The sequence below is a fragment of the Hemitrygon akajei genome, chromosome 5, assembly GCF_048418815.1.
Source record: "Hemitrygon akajei chromosome 5, sHemAka1.3, whole genome shotgun sequence".
NCBI lineage: Eukaryota > Metazoa > Chordata > Chondrichthyes > Myliobatiformes > Dasyatidae > Hemitrygon > Hemitrygon akajei.
In genome coordinates this window covers 135,241,367-135,262,447 of record NC_133128.1, presented here as the reverse complement: position 1 = coordinate 135,262,447, position 21,081 = coordinate 135,241,367, and the positions used below count along the sequence as shown (strand labels likewise).

General features: G+C 44.0%; 1 protein-coding gene across 6 annotated transcripts in view; it reads right to left on the bottom strand.

Moving 5' to 3' along the window:
• Positions 1-21,081, bottom strand: part of LOC140728193 (disintegrin and metalloproteinase domain-containing protein 23-like) — a 160,661-nt gene that overhangs the window by 74,615 nt on the left and 64,965 nt on the right. For all 6 annotated transcript variants that reach the window (XM_073046567.1, XM_073046564.1, XM_073046563.1 and 3 more), the window contains exons 7-10: positions 9,481-9,550; positions 7,235-7,314; positions 5,623-5,691; positions 2,108-2,179 (exon numbers count right to left, since the gene is read on the bottom strand). In XM_073046567.1, the coding sequence (XP_072902668.1) occupies positions 2,108-2,179; positions 5,623-5,691; positions 7,235-7,314; positions 9,481-9,550 (291 nt within the window). The remainder of the gene's footprint in view (positions 1-2,107; positions 2,180-5,622; positions 5,692-7,234; positions 7,315-9,480; positions 9,551-21,081) is intronic.

Below are 21,081 nucleotides of genomic sequence, written 5' to 3'. Positions count from 1 at the left end.
TAGACAAGCCATTCATTTCTCCTCCTTCTTTCACAGCAAAATAAAAATCTTTGTTCCTCTGACTGATGGATGACTAAGGGTGGCACCGTATCTACCCATTCCAGGTACCCTATCAGGAAACATGCAGAATAAAAGATATCACATATCACTTTACAGCCAATACTTCTGTACCCAATGTGCCTACAACAAGTTCTCACAAACTGCCTTACAGGTTTTGTGATGTGATATGCAGACACCTGATCAGGGCAACACCTTGAAATCACTTTTTGTTCACTACTGTCCTGTAGAGGTGGGGAGGGGGGTGCTATTCTGATAGTTGTGATTGGAAACTGCAGCTGTTTTTCCCATTGGTTAGCTGTCTGGTGTTCACTTTTAAATATCCTGGGAGCGTGTGTGGGAGGTTGTTTCTCTCTCTTCCTTTGTTTAAGGCAAGCAGTGAACATGACCACTGGGAGGGTATACTCTGTGCATGCTTTTAGCTAAGTATGGTTGTTGAATATTCAGCTTCATAGTTTCTGTTATTTGAGGAACATGAATGTTTGGTTGATTTTTTATTGTTTGTAAATGAATGATTAATATACATTTGCAGTCAGTGTTTTCTGTCCCACTTGCCAGACCCGCGAACCTGATTCAACGTTACAACTACAAAGGCATGCACTTCATAGAAAATTCCATCCATCCTGCATCCGATGTGATCTTTTTACATTGGCTGTAAATGATGCTGGACATCCTGAGAAAGTGAACGTTGCTCTCAAGCCATTTCTTAACTGCACTGATCCAACTGAGATTTCAATCTCAATCCAAGTATGATGTTCAACACAGGGTTAGACCCACAAGCAACGCTTAAGCATGAGCAAAGATCAGCTGGTTGTGGAAGAGATACAGAAGCCCACACAATCCTCTGGCATTCCTGCAATGACAGTTTGGTTGTGGACTCCCATTAAATGCAGCCCAACCCCGGGAATGTCAGGATGTGAAGCCTGCGACGGGGCAACTTCAGTCCACTACAGCAATCCAGGACAGAGAGGTCCACTTGATTGATCTCCCCCAGCCACCAAGCTCAATGCTTTTCTCTTAGAACTCCGAAAGGGAAGGAGAGATTGAAGGAACCAGACTCCCCCATTAAATGAAGCCCATCTCCCATCAGGATGTCTTGGGTTCCAAACCATTAATGAAAGCCGCATTGTGCTCAGTGCATGACTGTGGTAGGGGGAGAAACCTAAAGCTTCTATTTTCTATTCTCCCTACCCATCTCCCACCCTTACTTTCTATACCTATGTTCAATGGGAAATTTAAAGGGATTATCCTACAGCCGTCAGGCTCCTAAACCACAGTGGATAACTTCACTTACAGCAGCTCTAAACTGATTCACACACAATGCACTCGCTTTCAAAAAGTCTACTTTACAACTCATGGTTCTGGGGTGGGGGGGTTAGAGAGAGTTGGGGGGGGGAGTCGAGGGGGAGGGGGGAGAGTTGGAGGGGTTGAGTTGAGGTGAAGGGGCAGAGAGGAGAGGGGGAGGGGGAGAGGTGACCGAAGAGGGGATGGAGGAAAAGGGGTGAGAGGTGGAGCAGGCACAGATGACAGAGGATAAAATTGATGGCGGAAAAGCAGGCTCCACTTTATTGATGCCTAAATCTCTGGTGCTTCCTACTAAGTACCCCAGACAGCAGAAGGGAGCAAGTAAAGATTAAATATTGGCTTTGGTTGTCACATATACATTGGAACATCCAGTGAAATGCATCATTTGCATCGAATCAATGTCAGAGGAAACTCACATAGCCTCAAAAACATACAAACTCCTCACAGACACAGCGGTAATCAAACCTCAACCACTGACTGTTGCTGTCGTAAAGCAAATGCACTAATCGCTGTTCCACTGTGCCACCTGCTACCTCCCCAATGGGCAAGAGGCAGCCTGGCGTTGCCTGAAATCCCTGGTCCTCCTCTAAAGAAATGCATGACTGTGGATTTCCCAAGACGAGTGCAAAACAAAAGCACTGCCACCAACATCCTGCCTCAGTGCCGTGATTCCAACCACAAGCAACAGAAGAACCAAACCTGACATCACTTCTCGTTATCTGTACAAAGTTAGCAGAATACTTACAGAGTCCAAAAAGTTAACCACAGACTTGCCGAAGATGTTGGTGTGAATCCGGGAGGATTGTCGTTTCTTGTACTGTGGTGGAGAAGCAGAGAACCATTAAATATTGTGGAATGACAAGTAATACAAAGAGTATTTCACACAACTGCTCGGCCCCTGCTGACAAAAGAGAAAAAGGAAATTTTCAAAGGCTCATCCACCGAAAAGTTAAGATTTGATGGTAACTAAAAGCACTGGACAACAAATTATTTCAAAAGTGTTGCTTTCTCAGATTTTTTTTGTTTATGATAGACCACTTGAAGCTGACACAAATATAATTTCAGTCTACTTGTATCACGTAGGAATTTGGAGAAGCAAAATAAATATAATGCGTTTAATTTCATAGTGCTGACACCTTGAGATATTTCAACAATGCTAAAAATGCTTTGTTGATGATAATTGTTTGTACTCAGTGTCTGAGGCTTCTTGCTTAAGTGTCCAACAAGCATTGATGGATTCCAGTTGCCCTGATACTGTTTCCCTATGACTGCAATGTCCTGGTGAAACCTTTCACAATGCTCATCACTGACAATGCCAAGATTTACAGGGAAGAAGTCTAAATGGGAATGCAGAAAATGAATCTTTAGTGACATGTTGCACTTCACCGTTTTATATTCTTGAAGCATGTTGATAACCAGCTGCACGTAGTTTGGTGCTCTACATTTGCCAAGAAAAGTTTCAAAAACATCCTTGAATGTCTTCCATGTGATTTTCTCCAGTCCCACTAGAAATTCTTTAAATTGCCTGTCATTGATGACCTGTTTGAATTGCGGACCAACAAAAATGCCTTCCTTAATCTTGGCATCAGCTACTCGGGAGCAGCTGTTTCGAATATCAAAATCCTTCACAGAAATTTATAGCCTTTCTAAAACCTGTCCTGCATGTCTAGGCATGGAGAAGGTAGAAAACTTTTCAGCTTACATTATGGGCAACATTTTAACTGACCTGAATTATGAATTATATTATGAATTAACAAATATAGGTGATTTTTTTTTAAATGGTGTGTAATAGTGTAATTTCATGGTGATTTTCATGATCAGCAGCCCAAGATCCTTGGAAGTTGCGGGTAAGCAGGTTTTGACACAACTTCGAAAGCAAATTCAGAATCAGGTTCATTATTATATGTCATATTATTATTACTATTATATGTTTTGCAGCAACAGTACAATGCAATGCATAACTATACTACAAACTGTAATAAACATATATTTAAGAAATAAATAGTGTAAAAAGAACAAAAAAAAGGTGAGGTAGTGTTCATGGGTTCATTGTCTATTCAGAAATCTGGTGGCAAGAGGAAGAAGCAGTTCCTAAATGTTGTGTGTGTTCCAAAAACATTTGAGTTCAATTGTGTAAATAATTGAAGTAAAAATAACTACAGAGCCACAGTATGGGAAGAGAGCAGCGTCTGGGACTAATTCAGACAATTTTTACACAGGGCTGGGTGGTGCATGATAACTTGTGCACAAGATTTATCATCCCTGCTTTCCCTCAGGATGAAGGGGATCAGCTGTTCACGCACTGAACAATTGAGTTTAATTTATAAGCAAGCTATTGGCAAAATGAATAATATGTGGCAAAGGGGGCGAAAATTATTGATCTGTCAACAAAAGAAGGTAAAATACAAAAATATGACAACCTCCAATCTTGCGGGTGGATTTTAATCACGTTTTATCAAAAAGGATTTGTGCCTGATTGGAGGAAGGAATGTCAGTGAGGTGTGACCTATGTGTGTGGGTTGCCCTCTGCTGGTGGAACAGGCACAGGGCTGGAAAGGAGCACTTCAAATCACAATTCATAATTTTATGACTTCCCAATGAAATTTCTGATTCAGAAATTTTATTTGCAATTAGTGTGGAACATTAATCACAACAGATAAAGCCAAGAAAAATAGTTCATAGTAATTTTAGAACAAATTAGTTTTCCGCGGATTCACACCAGGGTTTAGGTAGTGCGCCCACCTCATCATGCCCCTTCCTAGCACAGGCAATCTGGTGAGGTTATCCAAACTCCTTACAATGACTGATGATTCCTGAGTTTTTTTAAACCTACCACCTTCTAAATCAAACCTAGAATGGATTCCGCCCACCTCCCCCGTCAGACCAAAAGTGGTGGCATCGCTTTCTGGTCTATCTGCAAGACGTGAAGGTGAATAAAAACGGAGCTCGTCCAGGACTTCAGGTATACTTGTTCTCAACTTAAACATTCCCACTTGTGGCTCCAGTATTTCTAGTCAATATTCCAGCAAACATCAAGCTTCATGTGCTCAGCTCCACACTGCCTGACTCCACCCACTCAGTGGCACTAAGCCTTTGCAGAAACCTTCCAAAATTCTAAGCACTTGAACTGAATTCCATCCAACTGCCCTGAGATTATTTTTTTTTTTAAACATTGCAAAACAAAGTCCAAGAGCATCTTGCAATTTGTGAACTCTCCACCCACTTTCCCCAAGCCCATCACCACCATCATTACTTGCCCGCCAAATCACTCAAATACTCTAGGCCAAGAGACGGAGCCTCTCCTGATCCTGAGGTTGGAGGTTTGTTCCCTCATCCCAATGTCCTAAAGGTGCAACACTCTGAACCCTGTCAGATGTTGACTCCACTGGATGTCTGATGCTGGGCCTCTGTCCCAATACTGGATCAATAAAAGTGAATAAATCTTTATATACACTATGTGCATGCATCGTTACTAAGGATGTTCATTTGCACTTTGCAGAATCATTAGGCATCAAATTTTAAGCCACAACATATCTACACCGGGACCCTGGACCATCCACACATCCATTTAAAAATTCCCCCAGCGCCCTCTCATCCCAGTCAGCTTAGCCGCCCTCCCAACATGTGAGACCTATTTCTGGACTCAAACAGGTTATTTCTTTTGACAAGCATTAGAAGACTTTTCGACCTAAAACATTCATTCTGATTCTTCCTCACAGACGTGGCCGGACCTGCTTAGTATTTCCAGTATTTGCTGTTTTGTTTTATTCTAGACCTCACTGTCCTCCTTCATCCATCCTTTTGATCCTTCCAACTAGGCCGCACACACATTGTGCCAGGTTGAACTGAGGACCACAGTCAAAGCACCATACAGTGCAAGGTGTATGCACTGTATGAGTGTGTATATACCAGTGAAACACACTGTCACACAGCTCCAGCATCCTGTGTGCCACCCTGTGCTCTGGCACAGCATGGAGTTTGCACATTCTTCCTGCGAATGGGTGGCCTCCAGTCCCCTCCCACATCCCAATGACAAGAAAGTGAGTGGTAGAATCTGCAAGGTGGATTGGGGGGGGGGGGGGTTGATGGTGAAAGAATAAAAAAGCAGGGATGGGTATGCCTTCGGAATAAGATGGAATAATTAGTGTAAGTGACCACTCTGTGTGGCTGAAGGATTTATTTCCATGCTTTTATAACTAAGGCTCAGATAAAGCAAGCAGGCTGAAAGGAAGGCAGATTACAAAGTATTGCAGTTCCCACCATCTTGTGGTCGTTTATGATCATGAGTTCCAGGTATTTCATTTCCGAGAAGACATTCCGGCGACGGGCCTGAGGAGACAGAAATCGAAAGGTTAGCTCATCCATGACATCACTTCCACCCCTACCACAGGAAGCAACCCATCAGCTGGACCAGACACTCAGAATTCACCAGTCACTGGAAAATAACTCAGCATTTCCCAAAGTGAGATCCATCAAGCTGGTAGTCTTCAAATCGTGGTGAGTAGAATTGAAACCCACAGAACTAATGCTGCAGTCTGGATTAAGATGCACAATTTGATCTCAAAGCAAGTGGAGACCATATTTTGAAGGTTCATAAGGATGATATTCAAACTAAGAGGACAAGTATATCAGAATAGACTAGACACATAGAGACTGCATCCTCCATGAGAGAGGCTGAGGGGTGTCCTGGAATATTTAAATTAATGGTAGGCTTCTCTATTATAAAGCAAAAAGCAAGATGCTGGAGGAACTCAGTGGGTCAAGTGGTATCTGTAGAGAGAAACGCAGTCATTTAGTGTCATTGCCCTACGTCTGGGTTAAGGGTCTCAACCTCCCTCCACAGATCTTTAATCTGATGAAGCCCACCTCTACTGAACCTCCTCATAAATGGCTCTTGTGAGGTGCAAGAATATAATTTAATGTAAGCTCTTCCCTGTCCCCCTTTTTCAGATATTTATTAACACTTCTACTTGGTTATTGTCTCAAGAAAATATGTTTCTATTTCCAAACTGAATTCCGCATCAATAATTAGAATTGTTCTGTAATGTAAATCTATCAATTGAATAGTGAAGCTCATTCTGTGCCGGGCTTTTTCCAAGGTATCCTGTAGCTGCTGTTACTGAGTTATCCTGAAATCCAGCAGCTCTTCCACACCCTTGTTCCCCGAGGTCCTGTGGCTTTGTTCTTAGGAGCCAAATGCCCAACTTCACATTCATGGGTAATTAAAGTGAATTTACAAACAATACTGTGAGTTTATAAACATCAAATTTTGAAACTATTTGTAAACTTTGAAGTCCAAATTGCACAATTAATCATAGAAAGATACAAACAAGCCCTTCGGCCCATCAAGTTCACACTATCAATAATCCATTTACATTAAGCCTATGTGAATTCTATCTTATTGTTTCCACACCCCCATCCATTATCCCTGCATTCCAACTCTACCCCTTACCTGCACACTGGGGACAGCACCCTGCGACTAATTGGCCTACCAACCTACACATTTTGGGATGTGAGAGGAAAATAAAACAACCAGAGGAGGGAGAACATGCAAACTCCACACGGACAGCACTTGAGGTTAGGAGTGAATCAAGATCTCTGGCACTGTGAGGTAAAGGCTCTAATAGGTGTGCTACTTCCCTGACACCATCAGAATGGTTGTCCTGCCACATTCCAAGGTGAACTCCCCCAATTACTTTCTATTCTCAATTCCACTTGCTCTGATTGTTTCTAATTCTGTGAGGAGCAGAACACTGAAACCTAGGGGGAACTGATCCCCATCCCTCCCTCCCCAGCTCTGCCAAAACATCACACAAAGGCAACCATGTGGAGACTCACAGTGACTTAAGGACATGGGGTGGGGAGTACTCACCGCTCTCCTTCTCCTCCGTGGTCGGAACCAGGGAAAGTCCGCTAGTCGAGACCAAAGAGCGCTAGCCTTTTTTAGATTGCCTGAAAGAGAATGCAGGAGAAAGGAACTGACATGCCAGCGTTCCCTGAAAGAATATGACACAATTTTTCATATTGTGTTATATGAGAATGGGGGGTGGGGGGGAACTCAGCCAGGAATTTAAACAAGGTTTAAAAAAGTAGCAATAGATGGTGAGGTGTGAGGTTGAAATTCCAGAGCTTGCGGCTCACATTGCTAAATGTGGTAGTTTGGTAAGTGAGTCTCTATAAATTCTCCACCCTGGAGCCTAATGGAGGCTAGAATCCTGGATGTATTTAAAGATCAGAATCAGGTTTAATAATGTCATAAGACCATAAGGTATAGGAGCAGAATTAGATCATTTGACCCATTGAGTCTGCTCCGCCATTTCATCATGGCTGATCCATTTTCCTCTCAACCCCATTTTCCTGCTTTCACCACGTATCCCTTCATGCCCTGACTAATCAAGAATCTAATCAACTTTTGCCTTAAATATACCCAATGACTTAGTCTCCACAATCGCTTGTGCCACTGAATTCCACAAATTCACCACTCTCTGGCTAAAGAAATCCTCCTCCTCACCTCCGTTCCGATGCTGTATCCTCTGGTCTTAGACTCCCCCCAACATAGTAAACATCCTCTCCACATCCACTCTATCAAAGCCTTTTAACATTTGATAGGTTTCAATGAGATCCCACCCCTCATTTTTCTGAATTCCAGTGAGTACAGGTCCAGAGCCATCAAATGCTACTCGTATGATAAGCCTTTCAATCCTGGAATCATTCTCACGAGCCACCTTTAAACCCTCTCCAATCTCAATACATCTTTTCTTACATAAGGGGCCCCAAAATTGCTAACAATTCTCCAGTGAAGCGTCACCAGTGCTTTATAAAGCCTCAATATTACATCCTTACTTTTATATTCTAGTCCTTTTGAAATTAATGCTGTAATTGCATTTGCCTTCCTTACACCAACTCAACCTGCAAATTAACCTTTAGGGAATCCTGCACGAGGACTCTCAAATCTGGCATCTCAGATTTTTGAATTTTTTCTCCATTTATAAAATAGTCTAAGATTTTATTTCAATGCATAGCCATACACTTCTCGACATTGTATTCCATCTGCCGCTTCTTTGCCCATTTTCTAATCTGTCTATAAGTCCTTCTGTGGCCTCCCTGTTTCCTCAAACCTACCTGCCCCTGCACCTATCTTCATCTCATCTGCAAACTTGGCCACGAAGCCATCAATTCTCTCATCCAAATCATTGACATATAATGTAAAAAGAAGTGGTCTCAATACAGACCCCTGTGGAACTCCACAAGTCACTGGCAGCCAACCAGAAAAGGTTCCTTTTATTCCCACTCTCTTCTCTGTAATATCATGGGCTCTTAATTTGTTAAACAGTCTCATGTGTGACACCTTGTCAAAAGCCTTTTGAAAATCACTGACAAACTGACATATTGTATGTTGTAAAATTTATCGTGTACAGCAGTACAATACAATACATAAAACATACTATAAATTACATTACAAAATTATTAACTAAATAGAGTGGAATCCGGTTCATTGGGACACTTTGATTGTAGCTCAACAAGCAACAGCTGATCAACAGGAGCAATTTCTTTAGCCAGAGAGTAGTGAATTTGTGGAATTCATTGCCACAGACAGCTGCGGAGGCCAAGTTATTTGGTATACTTAAAGTGGAGGCTGTTCATTAGTAAGGGCATCAAAGGTTATGGGGAGAAGTCAGGAGAATGGGGTTGAGAGGGAAAAATAAATCAGCCATGATTGAATGACAGTACAGACTCGATGGGCCAAATGACCTCATTCTGCTCCTATATGTTATGGTCTCAGAGGTACACAAAGTGTTTCAACAATAAATAACATGGGGAGAAATACAAGGAGCAGGGGAAGGCAAAAAATCCAATCTGATTTGTATTAATAATTTGGTATGTTTTTTTTTAAGCAGCACAAATTTGCAAACTTTAACCACACTTGAATATACAAAATTTGTGGGGTCTTGATTCATTGCATGGCACGACCAGTGGGTCAGACAGACTGCCCAGGCACTGAATGATCCAAGTGCGACTTTTCTCTATTATCTAGAGGAGCGTGGTAATGAGGTGTGGAGAAGGATCTGTAGCAGCGAGCAAAGTTAGCAAAAACCAGGACAACTTGACTGGAATTACTCATGTGTGGAAGCTTGTCCTTCAATCCTACTGGCATCCGATGAATCGTGTGCGGCCTTGACAAATTCTCCTGAAACAAATCCAAAACAACATCCCTTCGTCAGCCATGACATTGTCAAAGGAACACTATTTTACCACACTAATGAAGGAGGTTTTCAAAGCTTGCAGAGATTTAGGCCAGTTAGAAGAGTGGACTGAAAGATGGCAGATGGAGTTTAATGCTAATAAGTGTGAGGTGCTACATTTTGGTAGGAATAATCAAAATAGGACATACATGGTAAATGGTAGGGCATTGAGGAATGCAGTAGAACAGAGTGATCTAGGAATAATGGTGCATAGTTCCTTGAAGGTGGAATCTCATGTGGATAGGGTGGTGAAGAAAGCTTTTGGTATGCTGGCCTTTATAAATCAGAGCATTGAGTATAGGAAAAAAATAAAAACACAAAATGCTGGCAGAACTCAGCAGGCTAGACAGCATCTATGGGAGGAGGTAGTGACGACGTTTCGGGCCAAAACCCTTCATCAGGAGTGAAGTAACATGGGATGGTCAAGGGGGGACAAGAAGTGGGGGGAGGGATAAAGTAGAGAGCTAGGAAGTGATAGGTTGGAGGGAAGTGGGCTAGGGGGAAGGTGGGGAATTATGGGAAGTAAAAGAGAAAGAAAGGTAGGGCTGGGGGGAGATTATAGTGAGGGGGGAAAAAGAGAGAGAAAGAGAACCAGACTGAAATAATAAATAGGGATGGAGGTAAGGGGGGGGGGGCAGGGGTATCAACGGAGGTCTGTGAATTGGATGTTCATGCCGGCAGGTAGGAGGCTACCCAGGTGGGAGATAAGGTATTGCTCCATCGACCTGCGCGCGGCCTCATCTTGACGGTAGAGGAGGCCATGGACAGACATGTCGGAGTGGGAGTGGTCTGTGGAATTGAAGTGTGTGGCCACAGGGAGATCCCGCCACTGCTGGAGGACTGAGCGCCGGTGTTCGGCGAAACGGTCTCCCAGTCTGTGGCGGGTCTCCCCAATGTATAAATGGCCACATCGGGAGCACCGGATACAGTATATCACCCCAGTTGACTCGCAGGTGAAGTGGTGCCTCACCTGAAAGGACTGTCGGGGGCCTGGGATGGTGGTGAGGGAAGAAGTGTGGGGGCAGGTGTAGCACTTCTTCCGTTTGCAGGGATGAGTGCCCGGATACTCACCTGCCCTCACACTTCTTCCCTCACCACCATCCCAGGCCCCCGACAGTCCTTTCAGGTGAGGCACCACTTCACCTGCGAGTCAACTGGGGTGATATACTGTATCCGGTGCTCCCGATGTGGCCATTTATACATTGGGGAGACCCGCCGTAGACTGGGAGACCGTTTCGCCGAACACCGGCGCTCAGTCCTCCAGCAGTGGCGGGATCTCCCTGTGGCCACACACTTCAATTCCACAGACCACTCCCACTCCGACATGTCTGTCCATGGCCTCCTCTACCGTCAAGATGAGGCCGCGCGCAGGTCGATGGAGCAATACCTTATCTCCCGCCTGGGTAGCCTCCTACCTGCCGGCATGAACATTCAACTCACAGACCTCTGTTGATACCCCTGCCCCCCTTTACCCCCATCCCTATCTATTATTTTAGTCTGGTTCTCTTTCTCTCTCTTTTCCCCCCTCACTATAATCTCCCCCCAGCCCTACCTTTCTTTCTCTTTTACTTCCCATAATTCTCCACCTTCCCCCTAGCCCACTTCCCTCCAACCTATCACTTCCTAGCTCTCTACTTTATCCCTCCCCCCACTTCTTATCCCCCCTCGACCATCCCATGTTACTTCACTCCTGATGAAAGGTTTTGGCCCGAAACGTCGTCACTACCTCCTCCCATAGATGCTGTCTGGCCTGCTGAGTTCTGCCAGCATTTTGTGTTTTTATTTATTTCCAGCATCTGCAGATTCACTCGTGTTGCCATTGAGTATAGGAGTTGGGATGTAATGTTAAAATTGTACAAGGCATTGGTGAGGCCAAATTTGGAGTATTGTGTACAGTTCTGGTCACCGAATTATAGGAAAGATGTCAATAAAATAGAGAGAGTACAGAGGAGATTTACTAAAATGTTACCTGGATTTCAGCACCTAAGTTACAGAGAAAGGTTGAACAAGTTAGGTCTTTATTCTTTGGAGTGTAGAAGGTTGAGGGGGGACTTGATAGAGGTATTTAAAATTATGAGGGGGATAGATAGAGTTGACATGGATAGGCTTTTTTCCATTGAGAGTAGGGGACAAGAGGACATGAGTTGAGAGTTAGGGGGCAAAAGTTTAGGGGTAACATGAGGGGGAGCTTCTTTACTCAGAGAGTGGTAGCTGTGTGGAACAAGCTTCCAGTAAAAGTGGTAGAGGCAGGTTCAATTTTGTCATTTAAAAAAGAATTGGATAGGTATATGGACAGGAAAGGAATGGAGGGTTTTGGGCTGAGTGCAGGTCGGTGGGGCTAGGTAAGAGTAAGCGTTCGGCATGGACTAGAAGGGCCGAGATGGCCTGTTTCTGTGCTGTAATTGTTATATGGTTATAGATCTGGTGATTCCAATTTCTCCCTGTATACTGGACCCTCCAATTCCTGTGTGGGATACGAAGCACTGTAACTATATTTAGTTTAGTTCAGACTGAAGATCGCCTAGTTCCAACCATGTATAATGGCCTCAAGCTAAAAGCGATGGCACCAAGATCCTTCTCTCATATTTCCTTGGTACACAGGAGGCCAGTCAGCCTAATGGTCACATCCCACCCTCACTTACTTCCCTGAAACCTATTCTCTCTCACATACGCTTCTGCAATATACAGAAGCTAGTTAACCTACTATTAGATAGAACATAGAAAACTACAGCACAGTACAGGCTATTTGGCCCACAATGTGGTGCTGCTCTTTTAACTTACTTGAACATCAATCCAAACCTTCCCTCTGACATGCCCCTCTACTTCCTATAATTTATGTGTCTATCTAAGTTTCCTAAATCTCCCTAATATATCTGCCTCTACCACCATCCCTGGGAAGACTTTCCACACACTCACCAGTGTTTAAAAATAAACTTACCCCTGACATTACCACCCCGCCCCACCATTCTTTCCTCCAAAAACCTTAAAATTATGCTCCCTGGTATTAGCCATTTTCACCCTCAGAAAACGTAACTGGCTTTTCACTCAATCTATGTCTCTTATCATGTTGTACACCTCTATCAAGTCACTTCTCATCCTCCTTTTGCTCCAAAGAGCAAAACCCTAACTTGCTCAACCTTTCCTCATAAGGCATTCTCTCTATTCCAGGTAGCATCAAGGTGAAGCTCCTCTGCACACTCTCTAAAGCTCCTTCATCCTTCCTATAAGAGGCGACTGGAACTAAACACAATATTCCAAGTGTGGTCTAACCAGGGTTTTATAGAGTTGCAACATTACCATATTTGAGGCGTAGGAGGAAACCCATATTTCTATATTTATTGGCGTCCAAGATTCATTGAGTCTATGCCATCACATTGAACTGGCCACTTGTTTTTTGTCCCCTGTAACCCATTCGCGATACTTTCCAATCAAATCCCTCTTCTGGGGTTGCTGAGGGGAAGGCAACAATTTACAACAGCCAATTAACCTACTAATCTGTGCGTCCTTGGGATGCGGAAGAAAACTGCAGCACTCAGGGAAATCCACGTGGTCACAGGGAGAAGGTGCAAACTCCACACAGACAGCACCTGAGGTCAAGATCAAACTCAGGTCACTGGTGCTGTGAGAGAGCATCTCTATAAGCTGTGCCTCTGTACCACACATTCCACACCACAGTTTAAAAAAAGAACCGCCAATACATTTGCAAACTGCACATATAAATAAGATACATGTTCCTTTCCTTCATTTTCAGGTCATGTTGTCACTGGCAGCAGTGGCAATTTTGGCCCTGACCTAATTGGCTTTAGAAAGTGGTAGCTTAGGTTTAGCCCTAATAATATTATCCTTCTCAACCCCATTCTCCTGCATTCTCAACATAACCTTTCACTTACTAGTCAAGAACTAATCAACCTCTGCTTTAAGTAATGCCTTAATAACCATATAGAAAAGGACAGCATGGAAAAAGGCCCTATGACCCTCCACGGTCTGTGCCAAACCATTAAAACTGCCAAATTTCTCTTGAACGTTGTAATTGAGCTTGCATGCACCACTTGTACTAGCAACTTGTTCCACATGCTCACTACCCTCTGAGTGAAGAGGTTTCCACTCATGTTCCCCTTCAACATTTCACCTTTTACCCTTAACCAATGAACTCTAGTTATGGTCCCAAACAACCTCAGTGGAAAAAGCCTGCTTGCATTTACCCTATAATTTTGTATGCCTCTATTAAATCTTCTCTCAATCTTCTATGTACTGAAGAATACAATCCCAAAATATTCAATCTTACCTTATAACTCATGTCGTCCAGATCCGGCAACATCCTTATAAATTTTCTCTGTACTCTTTCAACCTTATTTGCATCCTTCCTGTAAGTAGGTGACTAAAACTGCACACAATACTCCAAATTAGGCCTCACTGACATCTTAATCAACTGCAACATAACATTCCATCTCCTGATTTATGAAGGCCAATCTGCCAAAAGCTTTCTTTATGACCCCATCCACCTATGATGCTACTTTCATTGAATTATGGGCCTCTATTCCCAGATCCCTTTGTTCTATCACATTTTTCAGGGCCCTGCTGTTCACTTTGCAAGACCTAATCGAATTTATTACTTCATCTTGAATACCAAGCAACTGAACTTTCTTAACCAACCTCTCATGCAGGACCTTGTTAAATGCCTTGCTAAAGTCCTTGTGGACAACATTCTTTGCCTTGCCTAAATCAGCTTTCCATACACAAAAGCTACCGTGCACAAAGCCATGCTAACTATCCTTAATCAGTCCCTGACTATCCAAATACTTCTGGTCCCCCAGAATATTTTCCAATATCTTTCCCACTACTGACATCAGGCTCACTGGCCTATAATTCCCCAATTTATTTTTAGAGAATTTCTTGAAAAGTAGAACACTGCCTATCCTTCAATCCTCTGGTACCTCACTTGTTGCTAATGCTCTCTGCCAGGGCCCCAGCAATTTCTGCACTTGCCTCCCACAGTGTCAGAGGAAACACCTCATCAGGCCCTGAGGATTTATCCACCTTAATTTGCCTCAGGACTTCAAACACCCCCTCTTCTGTAATCTGTACAAGGTCCATAAAATTGATGTTGCTTTGCCTCATTCCTATAGACTCTGTGTCCAGCTCCTGTATAAATACAGATGCAAAAATTGCATTTAAGATCTCCCCCATCTTTTTTGGCTCCATGCATAGATTACCATTCTTATCCTCCAGTGGACCAACTTTGTCCCTTGCAATCATTTTGCTTTGAACATATCTATAGAATCCCTTGGGATTCTCCTTCACTTTGTCTGCTTGGGCAACATCATGCCTTCTTTTAGCCCTCCTGATTTCTTTCTTAAGTGTTCTGCTTTTCTTATACTCCATAAGTACCTGCTATGCACCTCCTTTTCTCTTACCAGGGCCTCAATATCTCAATAACCAACGTTCCCTAAACCTTTTATTCTGATAGGTATGTGCAAGTTTTGCACTCTCAAAATTTTGCTTTTGAAGGCCTCCCACTTACCAAGTACACCTTTGGTAGAAAACAGCCAATGCCAATCCACACTTGCCAGATCCTTTCAGATACCATCAAAATTGGCCTTTCTCCATTTTAGAATCTTAACCTGTGGACCAGACCTCCTTTTTGCATATTTATTTTGAAATGAATGGCACAGTGACCACTAGATGCAAAGTGTTCCCCTACACAGACTTGTCACCTGCCGTCTCATACCCTAATAACAAACCAAGTATCGCACAGTCTCTCTGATGCACCATCAATAACTCTCAGAGATGGGAGGCAAACAATAGGCTTTTACTAGCAGCAAAACGGAGCACAGCATCTCGGAGACTGGGGGGTGGGGGAGCAGTGCCTCCAATCACCTTTATACAGGGGCCTGGGGGAGGAGCCACAGGAGCAGTCAGCAGAGGGGCGTGTCCAGACAGGTATACATAGTTTACCACACTCTCATTGGGACTTCTAAATACTGATTAAGGAAATTTTCCTGACACATTTGACAAATTCTATGCCATCTAGTCCTTTTACAGAATGGGAGTCCTAGTCAATATGTGGAAAGTTAAAATCACCTACTATAACATTATGTTTCTTGCAACAGTCTCAATCTCTGCAAATTTATTCCTCAAAATCCCTAGGACTGTTAGGTGGTCTGTAACATAGCCCCATTGACGTGGTCATATCTTGTTTACGTAATGCCCTGGTTAAGATTTCTACTGCTATGCTGTGAAATAGTTTATATTAGGAGTTTTCTGTAAAAGCAATGTGCCACGTGTGTTTTGGCTTCGGCTAAGATTAGGAATGTGTGCAAGTCAGGATTGTGGAATGTGAGAGAAGGTTCTAGAGAGCTGTAGGGAAGTTTTCAGAAGGACAGTAGTCTTGTTTGGGGTCTTTTGGCAGGAGATGTGGAGCAGGACAGAAGAGAAGACGCCACAGAATGCTGTTGCATGGAGAACCCCCATTGCAAGGAGTGCTTTTGTGCAGATGAATTGCTCGAGATGGTCTTCAAGGGGAGTTTGAAAATGTGGCAGGTGTTTTCACACAGACCGTGGGCCCAGCGCACGAGGACGATATACACCCCCAAATACTCTCAGTATGAGCTCCAATGTTTATGTGCACATCGGACTGGTTTAACTGTGATGGGCCCTTTTCTTTTCTACTTCTATAAACTGCCTGATAAAGATGAAATTGGTAAATATACTTCCTTATAACTTTACCTAGTGCACGATCTGTTATTTTTTGCCGACAGATAACTGTGTATAGGCAGTATTTACACAGTATTCACTCAAATCGAGGTTTCTTTAATCAGAATATCCCAACCTTCCTGTTTGGCTGAACCCCAAATCATACCAAACCCAGACGTATATTGTTTATGAAAGGTGGCTTTTGCACTGCTGAGTCATGTGGCTGTTCGCAGAGTTAGCTATCGAGCCAAGCTTGAATATGAGCCCAGGGAGAGGGTTACATTTATTTCCCAGTTCCACCAATAACACCTCACCAGAGGAGTTCTCTGGTCTCTCCTGACTGAGCACTGCTGTGACATTTTCCCTGACTAGTAATGCCATCCCTCCTGCTTTAATCCCTCCTGTTCTGTCACGTCTAAAGCAATGGAACCCCAGAATACTGAGCTGCCAGACCTGCCCCTCCTGCAACCAAGTCTCACTAATGTCTACAATGTCATAATTGCAGGTGATCTGAGCTCATCTGCCTTTCCTACGATAGTTCTTGCACTGAAATATACGCAGCTCAGGACACTGGTCTCACCGTGATCAACCTTTTGATTCCTGACTTCGTCTGAAGTCTTAATGACATCTGCCTCCACAACCTCTCCACTAACCATTCTGGCACTCTGTTTCCCATCGCCCTGCAACTCTAGTTCAAACCCCACTGTGCAGCAGTAGCAAACCTTCCCGCTGGGATATCAGTCCCCTTCCGATTCAGGTGCAAACGCTCTCTTCTGTACAGGTCCCACCTTCCCTGGAAGAGAGCCCAATTATCTAAACATTTGATGCCGTCCCTCCTACACCAACTCCTTAGACACATGTTAAACTATATAATCTTCCTAGTTCTGGCCTCACTAGCACATGGCACGGGTAGCAATCCTGAGATCACATCACAACCCTGAAGGTCCTACCCTTTTAACTTAACACCTAACTCCCTAAATTCTCTCTGCAGAACTTTGTCGCTCTTCCTATCTCTGTCATTGGTACCTATATGGACCACGACCTCTGGCTGTTTGCACCCCCTCAAGTACGCTGAGGATTCGATCCAAGAGGTCTCATTCCCCAGCACCCAGGAGGCAACATGCCATCTAGGAATCTTGTTCTCATCCACAGAATCTCCTTTCTGTTCCCCTAACTAACAATCCCCCTATCACCACAGTGTGCCTCTTCTTCCTCCCTTCCCTCTTGAGTCACAGAGCCCGACTCAGAGCCAGGGAACCGACTGTTGTGACTTTCCTCTGCTAGGTCATCTCTCCGCCACAGTATCCAAAGTGATTCACCTGTTGTTGAGGGGGATGGCCACGGGGGTATTCTGCACTAGCTGTTTAACCCATTTCCCCTTTCTGACTGTCACACGCTTCCTGTGTCCTGCACCTTTGGTGTAACTACCTCTCTATATGTCCTATCTATCACCTCCTCATCCTCCTGAATAATCTGGAGTTCATCCAGTTCCAGCAACAACTCCTTAACAAGGATTGTTAGAAGCTGCAGCTGGATGCACTTCCTGCAGGTCTGGTCATCAGGGACACTGGAGGTCTCCCTGACTTCACACATCCTACAAGAGGTTTGTTCACCTATCCTGCCTGGCATCTCTACTGTTCTAACTAAACAAATGTAAAGAAGGAAGAACAATAAACTGTGGGGGAGGGAGCTCTACCTACAGGTCTTTTGCTTTCTTCACTCAAACTTCTCCTTGCTGAAGCCTCTCACAGTTCAAAATCCCTGCTCTGCTTGCCCCTGCCTTACTTTAATTTGTTCTTACCAATCAATCCCAAACGCTGCCTGGCCACTGCTCAAAGCTCCAAAGCTGCCGCGAGTCGCTAACTTTTCTACTCCATCAGTGAACTTGAATAAACTCCGTCTTCTGAGGCTTCTGATCTCTGACGAAAAGCTCAGTGAATGAATTCCACAGATTCACCACCAACTGGCAAATGAAATTCCTCCTCCACCCTGTTCTAAAGGCTGTGCCCTCTGTCCTAGACTCCCCGACTACTGGAAACATCTTCTCAACATCCACTCTATCAAGGCATTTCAATATTGCATAGGCTTCAGTAAGATAGCCCATCATTTTTCTAAACTCCAGCAAGTACAAGCCCAGAGCCATTCTATACTCGAGAGGTAGAATCAAGCTCTTTGTCCCACTGAGTCTACATTGATCCTCACACTCATTTTTCCACTAATTGTATTCTCACTCATTTTATTTTTCACGTTTTCCCGTCAACTCCCCCCTCAGTTCCAGTTTGCAATCATTCGCCAAATAAAAGGCTTTCTTTGCCTCTCCTTTGTACCTCCCTTCTGACTGAACCATCCACTAATGGGAGCAGTTAATCTGGTTACTCAACCTAAAACGATCACCAACAAGGGTCATAGAATTACAGAGGTTAGAAACAGGCCCTTTGGCCTGAGCTTCCCATGCCAACCAAGGTGCCTTCCTGAGCTAGTCCCATTTGCTTGGATTTGGCCCATATCCTTGGAGAGGCAAGTAAGCCCTCACCCTCGCTGGTCTGCCAGCCTGACATCAAACCAGGGACGTCCTTCATCCCACGTCCAGGTGCCGGCCTTAGAATGCAGTGCAGAACGGAGGCCTAGACCTCCAACTCCCCAACATCCTTGTCCCAAAACCCCAACCTGACCCCTAACTTTCTCTATCTCCAAAACTATTCCTGTGAACCTAAATAAACGGTGAGCCACAGCTTCAACGGAGTCAGCAGCCTGGTGCCATCTTGGCTGAGTACTTCCAGCAGCTTGTTTTTGGTTCCAGATAAATAAATAAATTTGATTGTGAACTCGGCAGGTGAAGCAGCAACTATGGAGGCAAAGGGATAGTTGGTATGTCAGGCCAAAAACCCAGCATCATTATAAATTTCCTACACCTCTAGCAAATTTCCTGGTTCCTCAGAGAAAAGTTCTAGCTTCCCCTATAAAAACTCACTGCTGTAATCCTTTATCCTTGGCACCACTCCACTAAATCTTTCCTGCACTTTCACCAGGACTCAAAGTACAGTGACAAAAGTGGGGTTTGATAAAAGATTCAATACAACATTCCTCTGCTAATGGATCACAAGATTCCACTACTTTACTAACCTCACCCTGCCACTCTCAGAGCTTTACATATAGATAGGTCCTGATCTTTGTGCTCTGCCACATACTGTACTTGAGATCGTCTCGTTTTTGTTCGCATTCTCTTTTTTTTATTCTTTCATGCAGGTCTGAATTAAAGTTTGCCTGCTCTTTACTATATCCCCTTCAACTAGTCTGCCACGTCTCCTGAAGTCCATCAGTATCCTCTTCATTCTTTTTTCCCCCTCTATAAATATTAGCTTTATTTCTCATGTGTACATCAAAATATACAGTGAAATGCAACGCTTGCACCAGCGACCAACACAGTCCCGGCAATGTGCTGGGAACAGCCCACAAGTGCCGCCATACTTCCGGTGCCAACATAGCACGCCCACAACTTAATAACGCACACGCCTTTGGAACGTGGGAGGAAACCGGAGCACCCGGAAGAGATCCATGCGGTCACAGGGAGAACGTACAAACTCCCTAGAGACAGCAGCGGGAATTGAACATCTATCACCGGTACCGTAAAGTGTTGTGCTAACTGCTACTGCAGTGCCAGTCTTCAGTGCTGAAAGCAGAGTTTGCGCTGTAATCCTGCTGAACCCAGAAATGGACACCAGGGAACACCAAGTCTTCCACCGACCGATCTGGAAGAGCATCTGCTTATAACATTTCCCTGACTCCTGTCCTTTATTTTTCTTATTTGTTCATTTTTCAGCTTCTGGAAAAGATCAGCATCTATTTCCCATCACTCACTGCCTTGGCAGTGGGGAGCCACTTTCTTGAATTATTGCAGTTCTTCAGGTAAAGGTACCACTAAGGTGATGTTGGAGATGGAAGACCATTGATAGATGAAGGACCAGTCATAGATACCAAAGCAGGAAATAACCCAATGATGAAGAACAAAATCAGAATGCTGTGCAGTTTGTAACAGCATTGTTCCTCATGCATCTTAAGCCCTTGGCCTGCTGGGTGTTAGAGGTTGCCAGCTTAGTAGGTACTTTCAGTAGTAAACTGGGGGAGTAGGTGGCTAGACAAACCTGTCCACAGATAGTCATTGCCTGGCTCTAAAGTTAAATGGCTCTAAATTGGTGAAAAGACTTAAATTCAGAAAAGAGAAATCAGGCCCCTCAGATTACTGAATTTGTGTGGACCATAAACCACTCATTTACCCTAAACTCATATTATTCTCTCCACATTCCTGTCAACCCCCTTCAGGATCCAACCACTCATCTGTACACTGGGAGCAACTTACAGTGGCCAACTAACCAACCAACCTGCAGGAACGAGATGTGGGAGTACCCAGAGGGAACACATACAGCCACAGGGGGAGCTTGGGAAAAAGAGACACCCCCCACCCCACCCCCAGACTGAAGCCAAGCATCTGGCGCTGTGTGACGGCAGCTATAAGGGCTGTTCCACTTTGCTGCTTGGGAGCATCAGGAAGCGTTTACGTAATTATTCCAGTTCTGATTCCGATCAGTGCTGAGCCCCCAAGATGCCGGGAACTAGGAACTTGTTGACAATTAAAAATCAAGGACAGGTGGTTAAACATTTACACATAGAGCACTACAGCACAGTACAGGCCCTTCAGCCCACAATATGGTGCTGACCATTTTCCTTCCTACTTAACACTCTACTTTTTTACCACCCATGATCCTATCTAAGCAGTTCTTAAATG